The sequence below is a fragment of the Macrobrachium rosenbergii genome, chromosome 27 (genome assembly GCF_040412425.1).
Source record: "Macrobrachium rosenbergii isolate ZJJX-2024 chromosome 27, ASM4041242v1, whole genome shotgun sequence".
Classification (NCBI taxonomy): Eukaryota; Metazoa; Arthropoda; class Malacostraca; order Decapoda; family Palaemonidae; genus Macrobrachium; species Macrobrachium rosenbergii.
The window spans coordinates 43,252,763-43,275,029 of record NC_089767.1 but is presented as its reverse complement, the minus strand read 5'-3'; the positions used below and the strand labels follow the sequence as shown (position 1 = coordinate 43,275,029).

Below are 22,267 nucleotides of genomic sequence, written 5' to 3'. Positions count from 1 at the left end.
TATATGGACGCTCCTGTTGTTTCAGTCCATTTAACTCCTCAGTTTCTTCTCTCTCTTTGGTGTAGAGCGAAGACATTTTATATTTTGCCTTTCCAGTGTTCGGTTAAAGCTGAAATTTTTGTGTAGTTATGTGAAATTACTCAGATCGATTAGGCGAAGATTTAGATAAATGCAGAAATGTCATACATTTTTCCTTGAATGTATGTGCTTATGTATATATATATAATATATATATATTCCAAAGATATATATATACAGTATATATATATATATATATATATATATATATATATATATATATATATATGTATATATATATGTATTTTATATTTTTATAAACAGATATATTCAAGATAAGATATATGTACATGTATATTTAGCTTATCTAACATATATATATATATATATATATATATATATATATATATATATATATATATATATATATATATATATATATATATGTATATATATATGTATATATGGTTAGCCATAATCGTGCTTCCGGCAAGGATATAGTACAGGCCACCACCGGGCCGTTGTTAAAGTTTCGTGGGCCGCGGCTCATACAGCATTATACCGAAACCACCGAAAGATAGATCTATTTTCGGTGGCCTTGATTATACGCCGTACAGAAAACTCGATTGCGCAGAAGAAACTTCGGCGCGTGTTTTACTTGTTTATTTTAGTTTTCAGACATCGGTTTCTGGTTGAATATATATATATTATATATATAATATATGTATATATATATTTTTTCATTTTTTCAACTTGTGACACTGTCGTAGGGAATAACTTTCCTGTTCAGCGGCTCTGCAAAAATTTCGCATTCTCCTTCCTAGCTGACATCTTTTGGTTTAATAGCCAAAGTTTTACTCGGCCGGTGTTGTGATAACAGTATATTTTGAAGATTAAAAGATTAACTCTCCTGATAAATTTTTGTCCTCATACCCCGCTTACGTGCTACTATTTTCTCATTGTTTTCATGCCCTGTGATAAAACATTTTCCTTTCCTTCTTGAATTTAAGTGTAATATTTCATTTCGCTTCGACGACTGAACATCTCAGATTTCAAGTGTAACATTTCATTTCCCTTCGATGACCGAACTTCAGAAAACAAAGAAACTGAATAAGAAAAATATGATGGTTTTTTCCCTCCGTCTATTCGTCGTGGCGCCGTCATGAAACGCCAGAAGGTAACGATAGAGGATGCAAAAGGGGGAGACCTCTGATAAAAATGGTAACGAGTGAAACAGAAGAGAAGAGGAACTGGGGAAAAACTATACCCGGGCCAAAGAGTTTCTCCGAAAATCCACCGTAGGAAGAAGTCGACAAAAAAAAAAAAAAAAATTGCAGAAACTGTAGGCTTTTCTGGAAAGGTTAACGAAGGAGAACGTAACGAAATGAACGAAAAATATTGGAGAAAAACGATAGATATATAGAAGGGAAGGAGAGTTGAAAGAAAGCGGAAGGAATCAAGGCACACGGAGATAAACACTTTGGGTTTAGTTGAAAAAACATGAAGAATTGTTGGGTAGACTGTTTTTTTCCTGTTCATTTGTCAGGTTACGTCATTTTGTGTAGTTTTTTACGTTCATAGTTTTAATCAATCACAGGAAGGCCACACACACAAAGTACATATATATATGTAAGTGTGTATATATATATATACATATATACATAAATGTATATATACTTATAAATATATACAGTATATATATAATTATATATAAAATATATGTACATATAAATATATATATTTATAAATGTATATACATATTCATATACACACACAGAACATATATACATACATATACACACACATACACACACAAGAGAAATAGAGAGCAGAGGTAGAGAGTGAGTGAGCGTGAATGTCAGTGATAAAAACCCTTTGTGTAAATTCCGCGGGGATCTATCACCCTTAGATTTGGTATCCCTGGAGCAGGGACTCCAGGAAAGGTTGATTGAACACCAGATCTCCTGTATCTGCCGGGGACGAGGACGGGCGAGGCAGGGCAGGAAGCTGTGGGGACGGTATAAAGTGCTTTGGGTGAGGCGAGGGGGGAGAGAGAGAGAGTGAGAGAAGGAGAGAGTGTGAGAGAGAGAGAGAGAGTTTTGCAGAGGGGAGGAGGAGGAGGTGTAATAGGAGGAGGGGAAGGAGGAGGAGGAGGAGGGTAATAGAGGAGGAGGAGAAGGGGAGTAATAGAAGGAGGAGGGGGAGGAGTAATAGAGAAGGAGAAGAAGGGGGAGTAATAGCAGGAGGAGGAGGAGGAGGAGTAATAGGAGGCGGGGAGTAATCGAAGGAGGAGGAGGAGGAGTAGTAATAATAGGAGGAGGAGGAATAATAGAAGGAGGAGGAGGGGAATAGGAGAAGGGGGAGTAATAGAAAGAGGAGGAAGGAGGGAGTAATAGGAGGGGGAATAATGGGAGGAGGAGGAGGAGGAGGGGGAGTAATAGAAGGAGGCGGAGGGGAACAGGAGGAGGGGTAGTAATAGGAGGAGTGGAGAGGGGAGTAATAGAAGGAGGAGGAGAGGGGAGTAATAGAAGGAGTGGAGAGGGGGTAATAGGAGAAGGAGAAGGGGGATTGATTGGAAGAGGAGGAGGGGGAGTAATCGGAAGAGGGGGGAGTAATAGGAGGAGGGGGAGTAAAAGGAGGAGGGAGAATAATAAGGGGAGGAGGATGGTGGTGAGACCCAACCCATTCATCTAGGAAAGAAGGATGAATGTGTGTTTGTGTTTGTGTTTGTTTTTTTTGTGTGTGTTTGTTTTTTGTGTGTGTGTTTGTTTTTGTGTCTGTGTTTTTTCAGTGGGTTTTAAGGCACCTTGTACATCTGTTGTAGCATAAGACAGTGTCTGTCCGTTTAATTCTCTCTTTCCTGCCATTTGCTGTTCCAGGGAATGCAGTAGATTCTATTTAAGTTCGTCCGGATTAATTGTTATTGCCGAATTACGTTAATTGTAAGACTCGATGATTTTTAGTAGATTCCTTTAACATCGTCCGGATTAACTGTAATTGCTAAATTACGTTAATTTTAAGACTTAATTAATTTGGCCCCTTAATAGGGGAAAATTTGTAATGGCCATTAGAGTTAAATACTATCAGCGAAATTGCGCACATTCTTTGTTCATACATCTGACATAAAGATCACTACTTTTGGCGCACTGTAGACATTACTTAAGGGTCTTTGCAGCGTCCCTTCGGCCCCTAGCTGCAACCCCTGTCATTCCTTTTACTGTACCTCCGTTCAGACCATCTCTCTTCCGTCTTGCTATTCAGCATCTCCTAACAATTATTTTCATCGTGCAGCTGCGAGGCTTTCCTCCTGTTACACCTGTCACCCCTACCTACTTTCAATTTCCTTTCCAGCGCTGAATGACCTCTTAGGTCCCAGTGCTTGGCCTTTGGCCTCAACTCTATATTCCATTCAATTCCATTCCTGAACAGGTTGGAAGAATCTTCACCTAATTTTTGTAAAATATTAGTAGTTTCTTACATACATTTATTACCCACCTTTTTTTCCTTATACATTCCCTCTCTAATCTTATCTTCAATTGGCAGTATCTATCCTCCTCCTCCTCCTCCTCCTCCTCCTCCTCCTCCTCCTCCTCCTCCTCCTCCTCCTCCTCCTCCTCCTCCTCCTCAACTTCCTTCCGCTGCCCGTCTGATCAGTCTCATCCTTTCTCCTCCACAGCCATTAGATTACAGGGATTCTGCAACGATTCTTCTTCACTTTCTCCCAAAAATGATATGTTGCTGGGTATTGGAAACTCTTGTTTATACACACGGATTTTATTTAGACGAATATTGGCTTCGGTAGAGCAAGAAAATGTTTGTAAATCAGTGTGGTTTAGTATGTGAGGATATTTTTTTTGTTGCCAGAGGAATAGTCTTTGGTATTGGTTAAGATTTTCATTGAATTCAGAATCCAGGAAACTTGTTTATTTACACGTCTTTTTTATTTGGACGAATACTGGCTTTTGGGAAGTAAGAAAATGCTAGTAAATGTGTGTGATTTTGTATGTGGGGATATTTTTATTGTTGCTAAATAGTGTTTGGCCATACTGAAGATTTTCATCGGATACAAAATCCAGGAAACTTTTGTTTATATACACGGGTTTTTTTATTTAGACGAATACTGGCTTTTGGGAAGTGAGAAAATGCTAGTAAATGCGTGTGATTTGGTATATGGGGATATTTTTATTCTTGCCAAATGAATAGCCTTTACTAAAACCTCGTCGCTGCCAGCATCATCAAGCATAAAAACCGCTTTCATGACGCGTCTCGGAAAACTTTAATTTTTTTTCCCCGTCTTTCGTTCTTCGCATTGTGTCCACTTGCCAAGCGAGATGACTCCCGCCCGCACCAACTTGACGGAGCCCACTTAGCGGCGTGAGAAGATGACGTCACTTGCAAGTGGTTGCGTTCGATGCTGAGCCCTGCCGAGACTCTTTGGGAATCGGGACACGTCTCCTGCTAGTGGGAGAGCAGGCTTAATGGCCACACCACTCCTCCACTTTGGTAGCTCTCTCTCATTCTTACCAGCACGGACACGTACTCGCTGGCATACGTACGTACACGTGCGTCTGTACGTTTGTTTGCCGCGTGCACGGAACTCGTACTTACAAGCATGTACGGTGCTTGCGTTCCTGCATACTTAAAGCAGGTCATCTCACCGATTTCTTTTGACTCTGAGGTAATGCTCGCATCAGCTTCTCGACGCCGCGTGAACTGTTTCAGTGTCTGCGTGACTTTGTATTTTGGTTATTGCTTTTTCTTCTTCTTCTGTGGTTTGTTGGTGGCTCGTTTTGGCATCTGGCAGGCCTAAAAGATTCTTCTTGACTGGCTCGTCTTTCGTCAGTATCTACTTGTAAATCTGTGTATTTGTTTCCATGTGTGAAACCTCCCGAAAACACCGTTTCTGAAAGTCGTGCGAGTTTCCACTTTCGGGGAGATTAGGGTAGTTCCTCTCTCTCTCTCTCTCTCTCTCTCTCTCTCTCTCTCTCTCTCTCTCTCTCTCTCTCTTTTGCGTGTCTGAAAATGCGATAGGAGGAGGGCTGCTACCCCACCTAGGTAATAGCAGTTGGAAATTTATTTTTGTGGTAATAGTATTTGCTGAAATATGGTTTATAAACTTGAAAATTGTAGAAAATATATATATATATATATATATATATATATATATATATATATATATATATATATATATATATATATTTTTTTATATGAAATTGAGGTTTTGAAAGGGAAACTGCTCGAGACTACAATCCAGTTTCCACGACCACACGTTTTAGTTTTCTGTAAAAGAAAACTATTGTGCCGGCTTTGTCTGTCCGTCCGCACTTTTCACTGTCCGCACCTTTTTCTGTCCGCACTCTTTCTGTCCGCCCTCAGATCTTAAAGGCTACTGAGGCTAGAGGGCTGCAAATTGTTATGTTGATCATCCACCCTCCAATCATCAAGCATACCAAATTGCAGCCCTCTAACCTCAGTTTTTATCTTATTTAAGGTTAAAGTTAGCCATAATCGTGCTTCTGGCAACGATATAGGACAGGCCACCACCTGTCCGTGGTTAAAAATTCACGGGCCGCTGCTCATCCAGCATTATACCGAGACCACCGAAAGATAGATGTATTTTCGGTGGCTTTGATTATACGCAGTACAGATAACTCGATTGCGCCGAAGAAGCTTCGGCGCATTTTTTACTTGTTATTGTTGCTTATGTATAGAATTTGAGTTTTATATAATAGGAGCATTATTTCCATTATATTGTTGTTTTAGTGGTTTATTTACCCGGTAAATCGTGCTGCCGTCGAGTCAACTGTCGTGTATATATTTGCTGCAAACAAACCCTTTGCCGTGGAAGCAACAGAGATACGGTTTAAAAACTTCTTGTAAATAATTCCAATTAAAAAAATAATTTCAATTAAAAAAAAAACTCCGTTGAAAAATCTCAAGTCTTAAATGTTTTTCAAACCTCGTTTCATCTGAACATAGTTCGAGTCTGCCACGCTCGCTTCCTTTAACCCCCTCCATCTCCCACCCTCCGCCATCTGTGATTGAGACACCCCTCCGCCCCTACCACCACCACCACTCCCAGACTCCCTCCCACTCGCCACCCACTTCCTAAGACCTTCAACTTAATAAAACTTTTCTCTCCAAAGTTTTTAAGTTACTTCGAATCATGCGCGGATATATTTAAGGGTTGGTATTAAGGAGTTTGGCCTGATGGACTTAGGTGGCTTTTGTTTTGCTTTTTGTTGTTTATTGTGTATTGTTATTTGTTTTTTGTTATTTTTCCTTTTGTAATAATGGGCTGGCGTCTATTTTTTTAGTTTTCTGTAAGAGAAAACTCTTGTGCCGGGTTTGTCTGTCCGCCCGCACTTTTTCTGTCCGCCCTCAGATCTTAAAAACTACTGAGGCTGGAGGGCTGCAAATTGGTATGTTGATCATCCACCCTCCAGTCATCAAACAGACCAAATTGCAGCCCTCTAGCCTCAGTAGTTTTGATTTTATTTAAGGTTATAGTTAGCCATAATCGTGCGTCTGGCAACGATATAGGACAGGCCACCATCGGGCCGTGGTTAAAGTTTCACGGGCCGCTGCTCATACAGCATTATACCGAGACCACCGAAAAATGGATCTATTTTGTGTGGCCTTGATTATACGCTGTACAGAAAACTCGATTGCGCCGAAGAAACTTCGCATTTTTTACTTGTTTTGGTTTTTGTTATTTAATGTTATTTGTTACTTTACTTTGTAATAATAGACTGGCATCTATTTTATTTTTATTTATATATAATATAGTCATTAAGTATTAGCGTAATATATCTTGGGGCTTTTAAAGAGCAATTGAACACTCCCGACCTTTTTGTCTTGTTATCTTAATTGTTGATTGTTAATATTGTCGTTATTTGTTTATTTCTTTTGTAATAATTTATTTTTATTTATATCCGCTGCGTGGTCTCACGGGCTTTCATCACAGCTATATAATATAGTAATTAATAATTAAAAAGCCACAATAAAGTATACGAGCGATTTATTTTTCCAAAATACAAAAAAGGGGTATTTTGGAAAAACACAATCGCTCGTATACATTACTGTGGCTTTTTTACTTATTATTTCCGGTCACATTATAGTGATGCACCATAAATAATATAGTGATTAAGGCATAAGCGTCATATATCCGGGACTTTCAACAAGTTATTCAACATCTTTTGTCTTTTATTCACTTAATTTTATTCCTCTTTCTTAAAAAAATTATGATTTACACGATGCCCCCGTACGGGGATAGTGTCGTCAGTGCACCTCATGCGGTGCACTGTAGGCATTACTCGAGGTTCTTTGCAGCGTGCCTTCTCCCCGTAGCTGCAACCCCTTTCATTCTTTTTACTGTACCTCCCTTCATATTCTCTTTCTTCCATCTTACTTTCCTCAACCCTCTCCCAACAATTGATTCATAGGGCAGCTGAGAGGTTTTCCTCCTGTTACACCTTTCAAACCTTTTACTGTTAATTTCCGTTTCAGCGTCGAATGACCCCATAGGTGCCGGTTCTTGGCCTTTGGCCTAAATTACATGTTGAATTCAATTTATACGATGCAATATTAATGGAATATTTTCTAATGGTACGACTTTCTCGAATTTTCCCATTCTAGAAATTATCCCTTTCGTATATTTCTGGCCGAACCGTCATTTAGAATTGACAATCCTCCCGGGCTTCAAATATCTTATTGACTTTCCTTTGTATGTGAGGAGAATATTTTTCTTTTTATTGAGGATATATTTTCAAAGCTCAGTAGATCTTTTCAGCTTAAAGAAAGTAATTCCATTTAATGGAAATGGAAATTGCATCTTCGCGTCACGCGAAGCCATGACAAAGGTCGAATTTTTCCAGTATTTATTTCGCGTTCCTGATTATTCAGTATTTCTTTTTTTTTTTATTATTTTCCAGGTACTGATCTCTCTCTCTCTCTCTCTCTCTCTCTCTCTCTCTCTCTCTCTCTCTCTCTCTCTCTCTCTTTCTCTTGTTTATCTGGTACTTCCTTATTAGATCCCTTTAATTATTCTTCATTTTCTAATCTCCCGTGAATGTTCTTTTTTAATTCTTAAATTTCATTCCTCTCTCTCTCTCTCTCTCTCTCTCTCTCTCTCTCTCTCTCTCTCTCTCTCTCTCTCTCTCTCTATATATATATATATATATATATATATTTATATATATATATATATATATATATATATATATATATATATATATATATATATATATATATATATATCAGGAGTGCATAAATTCACCTTTATTTGTGCCGACGTTTCGAGACAATTAGTTTCATTTACAAGGCTGCAATAAAAGAATAAATATTGTGAATTATAAATACATACAAGTTATACAAAAATCACTTTAAAAACATTTGTACAATGGAATAAATTAGGCATTGCTGGAAGTACCCGCCTATATAGAAGGGGGAAGGAGGGCGACTGGAATGTCGGTAAGTGAAAAGCAAAGAAGGCTACGCCAGGTAGAGAGGTGTGGAGGAGTTTTGGGCATTCAACAAATATATATATATATATATATATATATATATATATATATATATATATATATATATATATATATATATATATTTTTTTCTCATATTTTCTTGCTTCATGTCTTTATTCTCTTTATATTTTTCCATTCCTTTTTCATGTTTCGCATCGTCCTCTTTCTTCTTATTCACTTGCCCCTCGCTTATGCCAGTGGAAATAACCCAGTTGCAAATGTTCATTAATTTCAAGATTTTCTGGTAATTGCTTCTTGGTCGTGGCTTTTGTTAAATAACAAAGGATGTACCTTCGTTCTCTCACCGTTGCACCGTTGCTCGACAAGGTGGTCTTGACATATGGGGAGGTCGGGTGAGGCGATGGATTATTTTGAAATAAGTAAAATAAAAAATGCGCCGAAGTTTCTTCTGCACAGTTGAGTTTTCTGTGCAGCGTATAATCAAGGCCACCGAAAATAGATCTGTCTTTCGGTGGTCTCGGTATATTGCTGTATGAGCCGCGGTCCATGAAATTTTAACAACGGGTGAGTTGTAAAGGAAAGCTATTTCACTGGGTGACTTGTAGAGGAAAGCCATTTCACTGGGTGACTTTTAGAGGGAAGATATTTCACTGGGTCACTTGTAGAGGAAAGCTATTTCACTGGGTGACTTGTAGAGGAAGTATATTTCACTGGGTGACTTGTATAGGAAAGCTATTTCACTGGGTGACTTGTATAGGAAAGCTATTTCACTGGGTGACTTGTATAGGAAAGCTATTTCACTGGGTGACTTTTATAGGAAAGCTATTTCACTGGGTGACCTTTATAGGAAAGCTGCTTCACTGGGTGACTTGTAGAGGAAAGCTATTTCACTGGGTGACTTGTAGAGGAAAGCTATTTCACTGGGTGACTTTTAGAGGAAAGCTGCTTCACTGGGTGATTTGTTGAGGAAAGCTATTTCACTGGGTGACCTTTATAGGAAAGCTGCTTCACTGGGTGACTTGTAGAGGAAAGCTGTTTCACTGGGTGACTTGTAGAGGAAAGATATTTCACTGGGTGACTTGTAGAGGAAAGCTGTTTCACTGGGTGACTTTTATAGGAAAGCTATTTCACTGGGTGACCTTTATAGGAAAGCTGCTTCATTAGGTGACTTGTAGAGGAAAGCTATTTCACTGGGTGACTTGTAGAAGAAAGCTGCTTCACTGGGTGACGTAGAGGAAAGCTATTTCACTGGGTGACCTTTATATGAAAGCTGCTTCACTGGGTGACGTAGAGGAAAGCTATGTCACTGGGAAATTTATAAAACTTCATGACCTTTGAAATTCACGTTACGAAATATAAATGCACCGAGTATTCATGTTCGTCTTTATTTTGCTTGGCTTAAGACAGACCAACCGACTGCTTCCCCAACGTTGCTTTCAGAGCAGCCCGGACCAAGCAGTCTGTTGTAGTTCCCAGATTATTAGCAAAGGAGGTCATTTGCATGGATAGCAGTACCACCTCAAGGGCGTGGTGGGAATGAGATGATTACACTCCCTGAATTCCACATTGCTTGGATGATAGAGTTATAAATATATCCGCGAGTTTATATTTTATGGGTGGGTTCTATCGAAGAAAATAATGCATGCTCTAAAATCAACGGAAGATTATTACCGCTATAATGTAATTATGCGGCAGCGGATAACTTTGACATATTGGCATCACAAGCATTGTCAATTAATGTTTAAAGCCCCCCCTTTTTAAAAAATAGCTGCAGCTTGAATGAACTGCTTAATGTCGAATTATGTGCCATTACATGCCATTAATTATGACTGGAATTTTAATTGGTGGCTTACTGAAATTGTTAAGTAGTTGTTTGTGAAAGTAAATTCTCTCTCTCTCTCTCTCTCTCTCTCTCTCTCTCTCTCTCTCTCTCTCTCTCTCTCTCTCTCTCTCTCCAACTAAAAGGATGTGTTTATGAGCGTATGCGTGTTGGCACATTAAAACAAATTATACAGATTTTTTGCAGCTTTCAAAATGGTTGTTGATTGTAAACTTAATTAGCTTGTTTGTTTATATAGAAGTTGACTTTTCTGCATTCCTTGTATCAGGGTCTCATCCATTTTTTCGAGCTATTTTTGTCTCTTCAAATCATTCATAGCATAATTCTCGAGTAGGATTCAGCGTGTACCTTTAAAGTGTAAACACCTGGAGGGAACTGTGCTCCCTAGTCAGGTGTTGTGTCGTGCTATTTGCCCTTATTAGGGAACATTTCCTGAATGAGTGTTTACTCGTGGGGAATGTACCTGGACATTCAAAATAAATAATGTGAATTGGACCTAATTAACTGTGCAGGTTAAAGTTTTATTCGTTTGGTGCCCAGTTTTAAATTTATATTGATTTACTGTTGTAGATAGGTTTTTTTAATATATATTTTTATTTAAGTCAGAAAATCATTAGATTTATGAATACACAGAACCTCGTGGGGAATGTACCAGGACATTCAAAATAAATATGTGAATTGGACCTAATTAACTGTGCAGGTTAAAGTTTGGTGCCCAATTTTGAATTAATATTGATTTACTATTGTAGATATGTTTTTTAATATATATATTTTCATTTAAGTCAGAAAATAGTAGATTTATGAATACACAGAACCTCAATGTTATCAGGACACGAAAATATATTCTGTCACAGGGGAAGATGAGGCGACTGTGTGTGTATGTGCGTGTGTATATATTTGTGCCTCCTCGCATCGGCATTTTCTTAACGGAAGGGGGGGAAGGCATTGTTCTTCCATTGGAACAGATCTTGATAAAAAGGGTTCGGGTACAACGAGCAGATGTGAATAGAGAGAGGAATGAAAAAGATGCTTTGCCTGACGTTTTAGACATATCACGAGAGATCTCTCTTTTGGAATGGCCGGCCGAAACAGAAATTCTATTCTGATAAAACACGAGGCGAAATAGGGCGATGCATCACGCAAAGTGCGGATACAAGGCACACACGGACGCACGACAAGAAGAAGAAGAAGAAGAAGAAGAAGAAGAAGAAGAAGAAGAAGAAGAAGAAGAAGAAGAAGAAGAAGAAGAAGAAGGAAAGAGAGAGATGGTTTTATCAATAACTTATTTTATTGGCCACTTCTATAAATTAATGTCACTGAACTTAAATTTGTGGCAAAAGAATGGAAAAGAATGGATGACATATAAATATGGAATATATATATATATATATATATATATATATATATATATATATATATATATATATATATATATATATATATATATATATATATATATATATATATATATACATATATACATACATATATATATATATACATACATACATACATATAGAGGCAGATAGATTAATAGATTGATAGATATAGTTATAATGCGTGTATGTGTGCATGAATTGAATAACATGTTTTTGTTCAATATTTTTTTTAAGTTAGTTTTCTAGACTATTTTTTTCTAGACTTTATTTTTTCTGGTCGGGCGAAAATGCTCTACTTTCGAGACCGGTTTCAGCCATTCGATGAGGGTCAACATTTGGCCAGGAGATTTGAAAGTTGGGTTTCCAATTACTATCGGATCCCATCTCTCTCTCTCTCTCTCTCTCTCTCTCTCTCTCTCTCTCTCTCTCTCTCTCTCTCTCTCTCTCTCTCTCTCTCTCCAGTTGTTCGTCTATCTTATCTTTTGACCTGTTATTATTGTTTAGAGTTTTTTATATCTGATATGAATGCAGTGAAAATCATTCTCTCTCTCTCTCTCTCTCTCTCTCTCTCTCTCTCTCTCCATCCAATTTTTCGTCTATCTTATTCCGGGACCTGTAATCATTCTTTGGATCTTTCTCATATCTGATATGAATAAAGTGAAAATCATTCTCTCTCTCTCTCTCTCTCTCTCTCTCTCTCTCTCTCTCTCTCTCTCTCTCTCCCCCCCATTTCCCTCTTGAATTCTCCCTTATGCTCACAGTGAAACCACAACAGCAATATTTCAAGGTGATTAATGCATCCGTGTTGAGCCCTGTAGCTGAAAGACCTCTCAGTCTGACTTCAGCCTGACAGACACAGCCTGTCACTCAAGTCCCGACAGGGTTTTAAAGATCAGTCCCTGCGCATATAGCCAGGATGGGAAGGTATTATTTTAGGGGCGGAGGTGAATTGTCATGAAGCACAGGGACCGAAATGGTAAACAAGTATTTTGCTGCTGCGTATGCGTAAATATATATGTATATATATATGTATATGTATGTATGTATATGTATGTATATTTATATGTATGAATATACATATATATATATTTATGAATATATGGGTATAATATATATATATATATATATATGTATATGAATATATATATATATATATGTGTTTATGAATATATGTATGAATGTATGACTAATAGACATTCATCGAGGTGTAGGTATTATATATATATATATATATATATATATATATATATATATATATATATATATATATATACAGTATATATATGATTACGATCATTTTTTGTACGTGATTCATCTATCACACATTACCACAGGTGAAAAATAAGGGACAGGGTGTAGGTCTGACCGGTTTCGACTTTTCTACAAGCCTTCGTCAATGGCTTGGAAATAAAGTCGAAACCAGTCAAACCTATTTTTCACCTGTGGTAATGTGTGAGATATATATATATATATATATATATATATATATATATATATATATATATATATATATATATATATATATATATATATATATATATATATATATAATTTATTATTTATATTTCGATTTGGAGCAAGAATTTCCCATGTTTTTCGATATATTTGAAAGGCGTAAATAATGCTGATGTTTCTTACTGAACAATCGATTAAGTGTATTGATTCCTCAGTGAGAGAGAGAGAGAGAGAGAGAGAGAGAGAGAGAGAGAGAGAGAGAGAGAGAGAGAGAGAGAAAGGTAAAAAATTCGAATAATGGCTTACAGCTGCTGCATACTAATATATGTATTTTCAATAAAGAATTCTTTTAAATGTACAAGAAATTCACAGGTCTGTATTCTCAAAATCCTGTAGCGAACTCTACGCTTCGAGATTTCTTCCCTTGGTGGAACAGGCACTGATTGACAGGCGTCTATTTTATTTATGAGAAAAGACGAGAATGGGGAGTAGTGGAAAATAAAAAAAAAAAGATTAAAAGAAGCGAAAATTTACAGTACATATTTTTTTCATGGTTGTAAATTTTAGATTTCAATTTGCTTTTGTTTGTGCAGTTGCTTGGTTGAAAAGTCATTTTAAAACTAGATTTTATTAGACTTTTTAAATACAGTCGATTCAGATTTACCAGAATTGTATTACTGATCGTGATGCAAAAATGATCCTGAAATCGACATTGTTCTCGACAGTTTATTGATGGAATAATAGAAACGTCATATGTTTTCCGTATTTTATTTATATTCTTAATTTTCCATCGTCAGTCCAGCAGGGTTCAACGGCCATGTAAGTTGGACAATGATTTACCCTTAAGGGACTGATTTTACGGTATATTTCATTGTTTGATACGTAAATAAATTTTGCATTACAGATCGAAGTATTTAAAAAAATGCGATGAAAACTCCTTGATAACTTATTGATAAAATAAGAGAAACAATTGTTATTTTTTTGTGTTTTTTGGGTTTAACGGCTATTCATCGCTAAAGGATCTGCTTTTACCTTATATTTCATGGTTTGATAAAGTGAATAAGTGTGGCACTACAGAGCGAAGTGTTGCTGTCTACGAAACCTACAAGGGAAATAAAAATGCGACGCCCCGTAGAAGGGTAATGCCGTCAGTGCACCTCATGCGTTGCACTGTAGGCATTACTTGAGGTTCTTTGCAGCGTGCCTTCCTTAGGCCCCTAGCTGCAACCCCTTTCGTTCCTTTGACTGTACCTCCTTTCATATTCTCTTTCTTCCATCATACATTCCACCCTCTCCTAACAATTGATTCATAGTGCAACTGCTTTGAGATTTTCCTCCTGTTACACCTTTCAAACCTTCTCCTGTCAATTTCCGTTTCAGCACTGAATGACCTCATAGGTCCCAGTGCTTGGACTTTGGCTTGAATCCTACATTCAATTCACCCCCGTATTGTAGGTGCTGTTTCCCCCTTGGAATCAGATTGTGAACTAAACTAGGTCATTTATTCACCGCTGGGTCAACGCCGGGAGGGAAAGTGATGCATCGACATTTGACCTTTCGCGGAAGGCTGTGGCTGAAGCGACGAATCCCACCATTCCAAAGGATTCCTCTTGGAAGAATGGCGGTGGCGACACTGGGGGGCGGGGTTAATGTCCTCGGGGATCCTACGGTTGTTTCATTTTTAAGGAGGACAAAAGCCTGCGAAATAGCCTCGTGTGTTTCTGAGATGGTTTTAGTGGAAGTTTTTTTTTTTTTTTTTTTTACTCTTTCGATGCTGAATAGCCGATGGTCCAACTAGAAGTATTGTTCGGAAGTATTTTTGGTTAATTTAAATCCCGCTAAAGAAGTTCTGAGTCATCCATTTATGGCGAATTAAATTGGACGTACAAAACGCAAGTAGAAACAAATAAAAAATGCGCCGAAGTTTCTTCGTCGCGATCGAGTTTTCTGTTCATTGCTTATAATCAAGGCCACCGAAAATAGATCTATCTTTCTGTGGTCTCGGTATAACGCTGTATGAGCCGCGGCCCATAAAACTCTCAGACAGCCGTGATGGCCTGTCTTGTTGCGTTGCCAGAAGCACGATCATGGCTAACATTAACCTTAAATAAAATAAAAACTACTGAGGCTAGAGGGCTGCAATTTGATATGTTTGATGTTTGGAGGGTGGATGATTAACATACCAATTTGCAGTCCTCTAGCCTCAGTAGTTTTCAAGAATCTGAGGGCGGACACAAAAAAATGCGGACAGGAAAGTGCGGACTGACAGACAAAGCCGGCGCAATAGTTTTCTTTTACAGAAAACTAAAAATGCATCGCCTCTAGAAGTTCTCTGGTTTAAAAATGTATAAAACGATCGAAGGGTATGAAATGAATCCCACAAAATAAGAAATAAGTCATGTCCTTAGACCAAAAACACGAAAATTATCATCCTGAATCTAAAGTCACTCAGTCGATAGTAGGAAAAATCAGATTAGATTAACTACTGAGAGAAAGTATATAACAAGTGAGTCTAGCAACCTACTCAATCTGCTAGCGAGGAGATATATGAACCAACATAACAGATACCAAGCCTGGCGATGTGTATAGGCATCGGCCACCCATCTCCCAATGAATTATTAAGAGATGTGTCAGTGTTCATACGATATGTAGTCTATAAGCCTCTCCTCAAAAATCAGAGAAGCTTCTTCCTAACAGACACGAGCCGAGCTTGCCCCAGTAGGTAGAGGCGAGAAGGGAGGAAAACAGGAAATAAAGGAAGGATATATTGTGGCTTTAAGGGAGGGACTCCAGGAAGAAGTGGAAAGGTTGTGGCCCCGACCACCGTGGGTGAATTAGTTATAGTGGTGGAGGTTGTATGGTTTGAGTGAGGAAAAGGTTGAGGTTGTGTGGTTTGAGTGAGGAAAAAGGTTGGGGAGATGGATATTCAGGCCAGAGACGCTTTGTGGGATGAGAGAACTGGTGAGAGTGAGAGAGTTTTTTTTCTTTTTTTTAGTTTTCCGTAAAAGAAAACTTGAAATGGCTATTTGTCCGTCCGTCCGTAGGCGATGCTGGAGTTTGAGTTCACCAATTAGAAGTCAGCTGAGTCAGCTGGAATCAGTTTGTGTAATTGCTTGTTCTTCTGTGCGGTCAGTGAGGGAATGTGTTCAGTTAGAATTGAATGTATTTGGGCAGTACGTTTTCCTAGATAGTATCAATGTATAAATGTTTGTGTGTACATTAGCATTTACCTGGTCTCACACAATATATATATATATATATATATATATATATATATATATATATATATATATATAATATATATATATATACACACACATAATCGTACGTATGTGAAAAATGCTAATGTAAAGATGAAGGTGCAACGCTCACTCCAGTGTAAAAAAAATATATATTTATATATATATAAGAGTAAGACACTCAGCACGATCAAACCATTATACCGTGAGAATATTACGCTTCCCTTTTAACCTCACAGGTAAATTGTGTATATACGCTCTACCTGGCCGCTAGTCCTAAAAGACCCTCCCCTCCCCTTCCTTCACCCTCCCTCAATGGTGTCGCACCCACGACCTTTTCGCATGCAACGGCGACAGAGATCCATACAGCGACATCTACAACGACCGTTTTTTGAGAGAAGCTCTCCTCCGGAAATTGCTGCCGAGCTTATATTTTTCCTCGTCATTCTTTTTTTTTATGATATTATCACTCCCGGGGGGAATATCTCAGGTTGTTTTCTTCTGCAAAGTGCCTCTCTTGAGTATGGGATTATTTCTTCACTTGTGGAAGGGAGACTGTATATATATATATATATATATATATATATATATATATATATATATATATATATATATATATATATATATATATACTATATATATATTATATATATAAACTAGGTAATGGAAAGGAAGACCCTGAATATCCACAAATGGCTAGAGTGTGTGCAAGATAGATAGGGATCTCTCAATAAATGAGCCTCTTATGTAGGTGTACGAAGTGGCTCTGTTGACAGTGATTTTATGCAGGTCCGCTGTATAGTGGTTAGTGTCGTGGCATGCCACTCAGATGTTGGGGGAGGTTCGCGTCTCACTGGCTCTGTATCATGATCAGTTACTGCTGCGGTGTGGGGTCTGTGGTGGGAGGTTGAAACCGACATTCTTTGGAAGCTTGAATTTCATGTGAGGACTTTTGTGTTATCTCCGCTCTAAGGAGATGGCCCGGTAGGGGGGGAGGGGATAGTGTCGTCAGTGCACCTCATCTGGTGCACTGTAGGCAATACCTAAGGTTTTTTGCACTGTGCCTTCGGTCCCTAGCTGCAACCCCTTTCGTTCCTTTTACTGTACCTCCTTTCATATTCTCTTTCTTCCATCGTACTTTCCACCCTCTCTTAACAATTGATTCATAGTGCAACCGCTTTGAGGTTTTCCTCCTGTTAAACCTTTCAGACTTTTACTGTCAATTTCCATTTCAGCGTTGAATGACCTCATAGGTCCCAGTGCTTGGCCTTTGGCCTAAATTCTATTTTCAGTTCAATTTATTTCAAAGGAGATGCCTTAGTCATTGCTTCATTTACGCATGTGTGTGTGTGCGCGCGCGTGCTTGCGTAGTCAAGATATCTGATAGCTTTTAGTTCTAATGTAAAAGTGACCAATATGGTGTTCCTGAGTGTGGTTATACTTAAGCAAGATAGGAATCCTTTGTGATAACAAAGTTCACCATCAGCATTCTGAGCTGGAAATAGGGCACTTTAGCTCCAGCAATCAGTAAATAAAAGTAAAAGAAAATTTTTATTTAACTCTATTCAATTCACTCTTCCAACATATAGTTTAGTTTTTTTTTACTTATATTTTACACAAGGTAATTTGATTGTGTATTGTAAGTTAGTTTGTGTGTAATATGGTTTGTGTATAATTTGGTTTGTGTGTGAGAATGGAATATCTGTAAAGACAGTTACAATCCTCTTTGTAGTCGCTATCCCCTAAGAAGGTTCTTGAAGTTGCCACTTCCATTCACTCTCTGTATTCTCTCTCATTCCCTCCACCTCATCGACCGTTATCCATTTTTCCCATTAATTAGCCTGTCGTTCATTTCTCCTCGAACCCTTCAGCCATAATTCACGGGCAAGCAATTTTCCTCCATCTCCTCCTCCTCCTCCTCCTCCTCCTTTCCGTCAAATTCTCAAACTCCTTCCCTCTTCTTTGCTTGCCTCTTCAAGCACAGCCTTATTTGTAATTCAGCAAGCATTCACATTGTCTTCGACCATGACATGGCGTGAGGACGAGATGGAGGATTTAAATGAGTGAAATGTCTTTGTTGTGGTTTTGTGAATCTGCATTTGCTTTGGGCGTTCTGGCTACGAGGTGGGTACCAGCAGACGCTGTTGTATTGCCAAGGGCCTCTGGGATTATGGGGATCAGAAGGCACTTCTGCCTTGCTTACACGAATTTATGTATGTGTATGTATTTATGTATGTTGTGTGTGTATGTGAATATATATATATATATATATATATATATATATATATATATATATGTACATACATACATACATACACAAATATATATATATATATATATTCACACATATTTTATTTATAAATATACATATATATATATAAATATATATATATATATATATATATATATATATATATATATATATATATATATATATATATATATATATATATATATATATATATAAAAGACAAAATCTACGTAGGAAAGAAACACTGGAGTGCTGCGAGGCCTTTTGACTGTCGTCCTTTACTTAGCAGTCTGATAAGTAAAGGACGACAGTCGAAAGGCCTCGCAGCATTCCAGTGTTTCTCTTTCCTTCGTGGATTTTGTCTTTATTTATATATTCATCACGTTCCATATTTTCGTGATTCAGGTATACAAATATATATATACATTATATATATATATATTTATTAATTTATTTATTTATTAGTGTGTGTGTGTGTGTGTGGATAGGTACAATCATATAGATACTTGTTTGTGTATTCAAAATCCACGTAGGTCTTAAGAAACAAACCTCAGTCATGTTCTGTGAACGGTGACACGGTCCTCAGAGTGCCTAAGTAATCACTGGCTCTCTTAAAAATTCAAAAGTGTCTCGGACGGATGACCTTCGCCCACGCTTTGACCTTAACAGTCAGTCATTATCAGATTGCAAGGGTAGACACGCCTGTGATCGATACAGGCCTAACTGGACGAAGAATTCGAGAGATTTTGGCGAAGGGTTTTTTTCAGGAAAACGTGAGGTATTGCCAACCTTTCTGGAGTTATTTTTTTTTTATTTGTTTATTTAATTTTTGTACCGTCCACTGTAATAGTTATTTTTAAATTAGCGTTGTACAGTCGTTCATCTTTTTACACTTTAGAAGTTTCGTATTAATCCATATTTTATCATATTTTATTCAATGTTTTTCATTTTAATTTTAATTTTTTGTATGGATTTACGTTTTGCTTCTTATCGTAGGCTGACAAAAAATTGATTTTTATTAATTTTTATTTTTTAAAGTGTTGAAGTTATTCCGTTCAGGTAAAGGAATTTTAATATTATCCTTTATGTAAATAACAGATTATGCTGGGTTTGACTCCGTATAAAATTACTGAACTGTTAAAAGCAATCGTTTTATCGCCCTGCGTTTGTGTCCGAATCTCTGTAAATGAACTTTTTTCCAGGATGTCACACACGCATCGACATCATTTACTGTACCGCCTTTCATATTCTCTTTCTTCCATCTTACTTTCCACCCTCTCCTAACAATTGATTCATAGTGCAACTGCTTTGAGGTTTCCCTCCTGTTACACCTTTCAAACCTTTTACTGTCAATTTCCGTTTCAGCGCTGAATGACCGCGTAGGTCACAGTGCCTGGTTTTTGGCCTAAATTCTATTATCCAATTCAGTTCCTTTGCCCGTCTCGGGTTCTCCAAATAGAAAACGAAACAAGAAAAACACTAAAAAAAAAAAAAAAAAGTTAAATGGACTGACGAAGGAATTCCGGGAATTCCGGGTACAATGCCACGCGTCTCGACCTCTGGAATTGGACTTGTCCGGAGGGCAACGAGTTTCTCGATCTGAGCCTAATTACCTCTCGTGTCATTATAGCCGACTATTTTTCATGGGGCTACTGGACGTTCATTGCGGGGTTTAGGATACAGCGACCTGCTTAGGTACGCGGCAGTTATCAAGGAATTCTTGCGGTTAGCTGGATTTTAAATTGGTTTGGCAAGTGATCCAGCGTTTATCTCGAGTGTCTGCTGTTGTTTCTTAGTTCGTGATTATTGTTTTTGCTCGTTGTTGTTCCTGACGTTGCTTTGTTGTTGTTATTAATGCTTTGTTCTGTGCCTTCTTAAAGTATTGCTGGATATTCATTTCATTGATGTTTAATAGATATTAATATTAGCTAATGTTTGATAGATATTCATATTAACTGGTGTTTTGATATTCATGTTAATTGATGTTTGATACTTATTCATATTAATTGATGTTTAATAGATATTCATATTAACTGATGTTTGATACATTGATTGATGTTTGATAGATATTCATATCAGTTGATGTTTAATAGATATCCATATTAACTGATGTTTGATACATTGATTGATGTTTAATAGACATTCATATTAATTGATGTTTAATTATTTAATAGATATCCATATTAACTGATTTTTGATATTCATTTTGATTGATTTTTGAAAGATATTCATATTAACTGATGTTCAGTAGATATTCATCTTAGTAGACGTTTGATAAATATCTATATTAATTGGTGTTTAACAGGCACTCAGATCCACTGGTGTTTAATTGATGTCCATGATAATTGATGTTTAATAGATATCCATATTAATTGATGTCTCATTCATATTCACATTAATTGATGTATACATTTCAGTTTATCTGTCTTGAAAGAGCATATATATATATATATATATATATATATATATATATATATATATATATATATATATATATATATATATAGAAATAATCAACACAATTGAAAGACCTGGGTTCAATCCTGAAGTGAGTCAGAAATTTATATATAAATTATATATAGCATTTGGATCATTAATACCCAAGCATTGAAAGTTTGATAAAGTTCAGAAGTTCAGGCCTCCAGTCCGTGGGAGTTTAATCCATAATCTAAAAGACTTTGAAATAATGGAGTAACCTTAAGGTTAGGATCACTTTTTTTTTATTTGTGTTTGTGAGAAAAGCGTGTTTGAACTAAAATGGTGACATTGTTCTAAACTTTAGAAAATGTAGGGTACATTTAGTATAAGTAATTTAAAGTTCAAAGGAAGTTTGATATTGATGTATTTTGGTTAATATTTGAGTGATCCTAAAGTTTTTTTTTTTTTTTATAAATTGTTTAGTGAAGATTTTATCCTATGAAATGCAAGAGGTTGACGTTTGCGGGGGCCTTTTTTTTTATATAAATTGTTTAGAAGTTTCATTTCTTTCACAATGCAAAAGGTATTTCCTAGGCTTTGAATTTACATAACAGGACAAAATATATCATTAACGCCAAACTTTCGCCTACATCCATATGTCAGGAGAGATATAAATATGCAGGAAGAGTTATAAATATTCAAGGCTTCTTGAATTATTCCTTGTAGGGTCGAGTTTGGGGCGAAGAAATATAAATGCCCGACTGGATCCTTTAAGAAGTGTGGATAGAAAGGCATTTACGGATTTAGATCCCCCTTTGGGAGATTAATGACTGGCCTATTTCCCCTTAAAGGGAATAGACAGGGCTTCAAGGCTTTGGTTCACCCTTTTAAGAGAACAAAGGATGACGTCAGACCTCGGGAGGTCTGAGTGGACTCTATTAAAAAGAGAGTGGTGGAAGTTTTTTAAGGCGTTCGATCCCTTGGGTACATACAGTAGAAATTAAGGGAGCTTGTAGGATTGTTGAAGCACAGAAGTAGGTAGAGAGCTCCACAGTTAACAAACCTATGTGTGTGTAGCCTATATGTGTGTGTGTTCTGTAAGCATACAGCCATTCTTCAGTGGCTAGCCCAGTGCACCTTGCGTGGTGCACTGTAGGCATTACTTAAGGGTCTTTCCAGCA

At 37.2% G+C, this 22,267-nt stretch overlaps 1 protein-coding gene across 1 annotated transcript in view; it reads right to left on the bottom strand.

Moving 5' to 3' along the window:
• Positions 1 to 22,267, bottom strand: part of LOC136853338 (uncharacterized) — a 239,542-nt gene that overhangs the window by 213,696 nt on the left and 3,579 nt on the right. The window contains 1 exon segment of the mRNA XM_067128701.1: positions 6,044 to 6,053. Within this exon segment, the coding sequence (XP_066984802.1) occupies positions 6,044 to 6,053 (10 nt within the window).